This window comes from Crocuta crocuta, unplaced genomic scaffold (genome assembly GCF_008692635.1).
Source record: "Crocuta crocuta isolate KB4526 unplaced genomic scaffold, BGI_CrCroc_1.0 scaffold49, whole genome shotgun sequence".
In the NCBI taxonomy this organism is placed as follows: domain Eukaryota; kingdom Metazoa; phylum Chordata; class Mammalia; order Carnivora; family Hyaenidae; genus Crocuta; species Crocuta crocuta.
Window position 1 is genome coordinate 24628 of NW_027536462.1, and position 2128 is coordinate 26755.

Below are 2128 nucleotides of genomic sequence, written 5' to 3' on the forward strand. Positions count from 1 at the left end.
TCTACCGCAGAGATACACGTACAGTAAAAGGTGAAAAGTGCAGTAAAGATGGTTTCCTCACTCAGCTTTAAAGATTCTGCCACTTAATAGATTAAAACAGGATTATAAAAATTTAAATTCTTACCTAAATTGGCATACATTACAAACAGATTGAAATACTGCTGCAAATGACGCCCATGCTCTGAAACTTCCCTTCTCAAGAGATTTAGAACTGCCCTCAGTAGGTGATCGCTCAGGCTTAAGTTGTCGTAAGCCTGTAAAGGATAAAACATTGGCTGTTTTTCAGCAACAAGATATAGGTACAATATAATTATATTTGCATAAAAAAGGGATACACATGCACATGTGCTCACACCTAAGTTCAATACAGGCAGAAATTTCTGGAAGGACTAATCACACAAGAGACGATTAAAAAGGGCTGCTTCTTAGGAAAGGGAATGAAGATCTGAGGTAGATTTCATTATAGAGCCTTCATGCTGTTTTAATTTTTAATAAATGGAAGTCCATAAAAAAAAAACCTTTAGGAGTAACCAACATAATAACGTATATAATTAAGCCACTGCTTATAACTGAATGAACAGTCAATACTTGCTATTCATTGCTGAGAACTACTTTTAATGAAACTCCTAGACATCAGTAGTGTGGTGTGTGTGCACACACATTTGTTAGGTAAACATATCAAACAGAGGTACATATACTTGTGACTTTAACTTCCAGGAAAGAGATTTGTAAGCATGTAGTCATTAGAAAGAAAACTAGGCAATTACCTGACTAGAAGGTCCGGGAGATGCAAAAGGTGAAGGACATGGCCCATCTTGCAAGGAAAAATGTGCAATAAAAACGATAAGTTTTGCAAATGCACCTCTCACTTCTGCACTGGGGCATTCCAGAAGATACTCAGAGAAGCGATTTGAAACGTTAAAAAGGACGTTGTGAGCAAACCAAAAACGTACATTCTTGCTGTGACGAAGGAGAATACACAATGCATCATACCTAAAACAAAACACAAAAATCTATGAATACCAGTTCAATGATGTGTCTCTCATATAGTACAGATGTGGGTTTCTATGAACCCAATAAAAATCAAAGACTGTCTTTTACTACTGGAGGGAGAGAACCAGCCATAGTTGCTTCCAGTACCAATATGACAATGACAGATGACTACTACAACTTAAGTCTATTCTTACAATCCCTCCCCCAACCTCCCTGTAACATCTTACACTTAGATGAACACATAAAAATTGTTAAATCGAGGTATCATAATGGCCTCTAAACTCGCACAATTTGAAATTTAAGAAACTCATTTTTTGGGTTATGTTTTTAATATATGGCAGAATTTAATCTAGGGAAGCTAAAACTAATAATTTCTTGGTTAAATAGCTTAGACTTTTAAGTACCCTGTAATCTTTTGTACAGGGATGTCAAAGATATAAAAGAACATAAGCAGAAGCCAGCTTCTGAACAATAAAAAGACTGAGTTTAACTTAAGTATTTTAGTATGAGTTCTCTCACTACTGCTACCAAGATGTTTTGTATTCTTCATTCTAGATCTGAAACAAGATTAAGGTGATGTGAAAAAATAAAAACCATGTATTAAAGAAGCAAACTAAGTATAATAGGAATGAAAACCCAAATACCAATCACTGGCAGAGCCACGGACTATTTTCTTGGTGTGAAATCCTGTGGTGAAAAGGAACCTAGCAGCAAGCTGAATACTAATCATAGTGATTTCTTCTGCTTCAGGCAACAGCTGATCTTGTCCTTAAGTAAGAAACATACATATATCAAATACATTTTTGTTTATATTTGTTTGAACAAATGCTCCACATTAAAAAGGCTAAAAGTAATCTTAGAGTTTATCTTACCACTTCAACAAACCAAGTTTCAAATTAATGCTTGGTCAAAAAGCACTTATAAATTTTTTAAAAAGCTCTTTTAATGTTTCTAGATGTGACTCTCACATTAAAAAATACAGAGATCTTACATTTGACTTTAGCTGGAACTAAAAATGCTGACATATTAAAAATAAAACAAGTCGGGGCGCCTGGGTGGCTTAGTCGGTTAAGCGTCCGACTTTCGCTTAGGTCATGATCTCGCGGTTTGTGGGTTCGAGCCCCGCGTCGGGCTC

The 2128-nt window shown here is 35.8% G+C and overlaps 1 protein-coding gene across 1 annotated transcript in view; it reads right to left on the reverse strand.

Moving 5' to 3' along the window:
- The window catches only part of USP9X (ubiquitin specific peptidase 9 X-linked), a 97275-nt gene that overhangs the window by 16384 nt on the left and 78763 nt on the right, over nucleotides 1-2128 (reverse strand). The window contains 3 exon segments of the mRNA XM_077748493.1: nucleotides 125-254; nucleotides 768-993; nucleotides 1638-1761. Of these exon segments, the coding sequence (XP_077604619.1) occupies nucleotides 125-254; nucleotides 768-993; nucleotides 1638-1761 (480 nt within the window).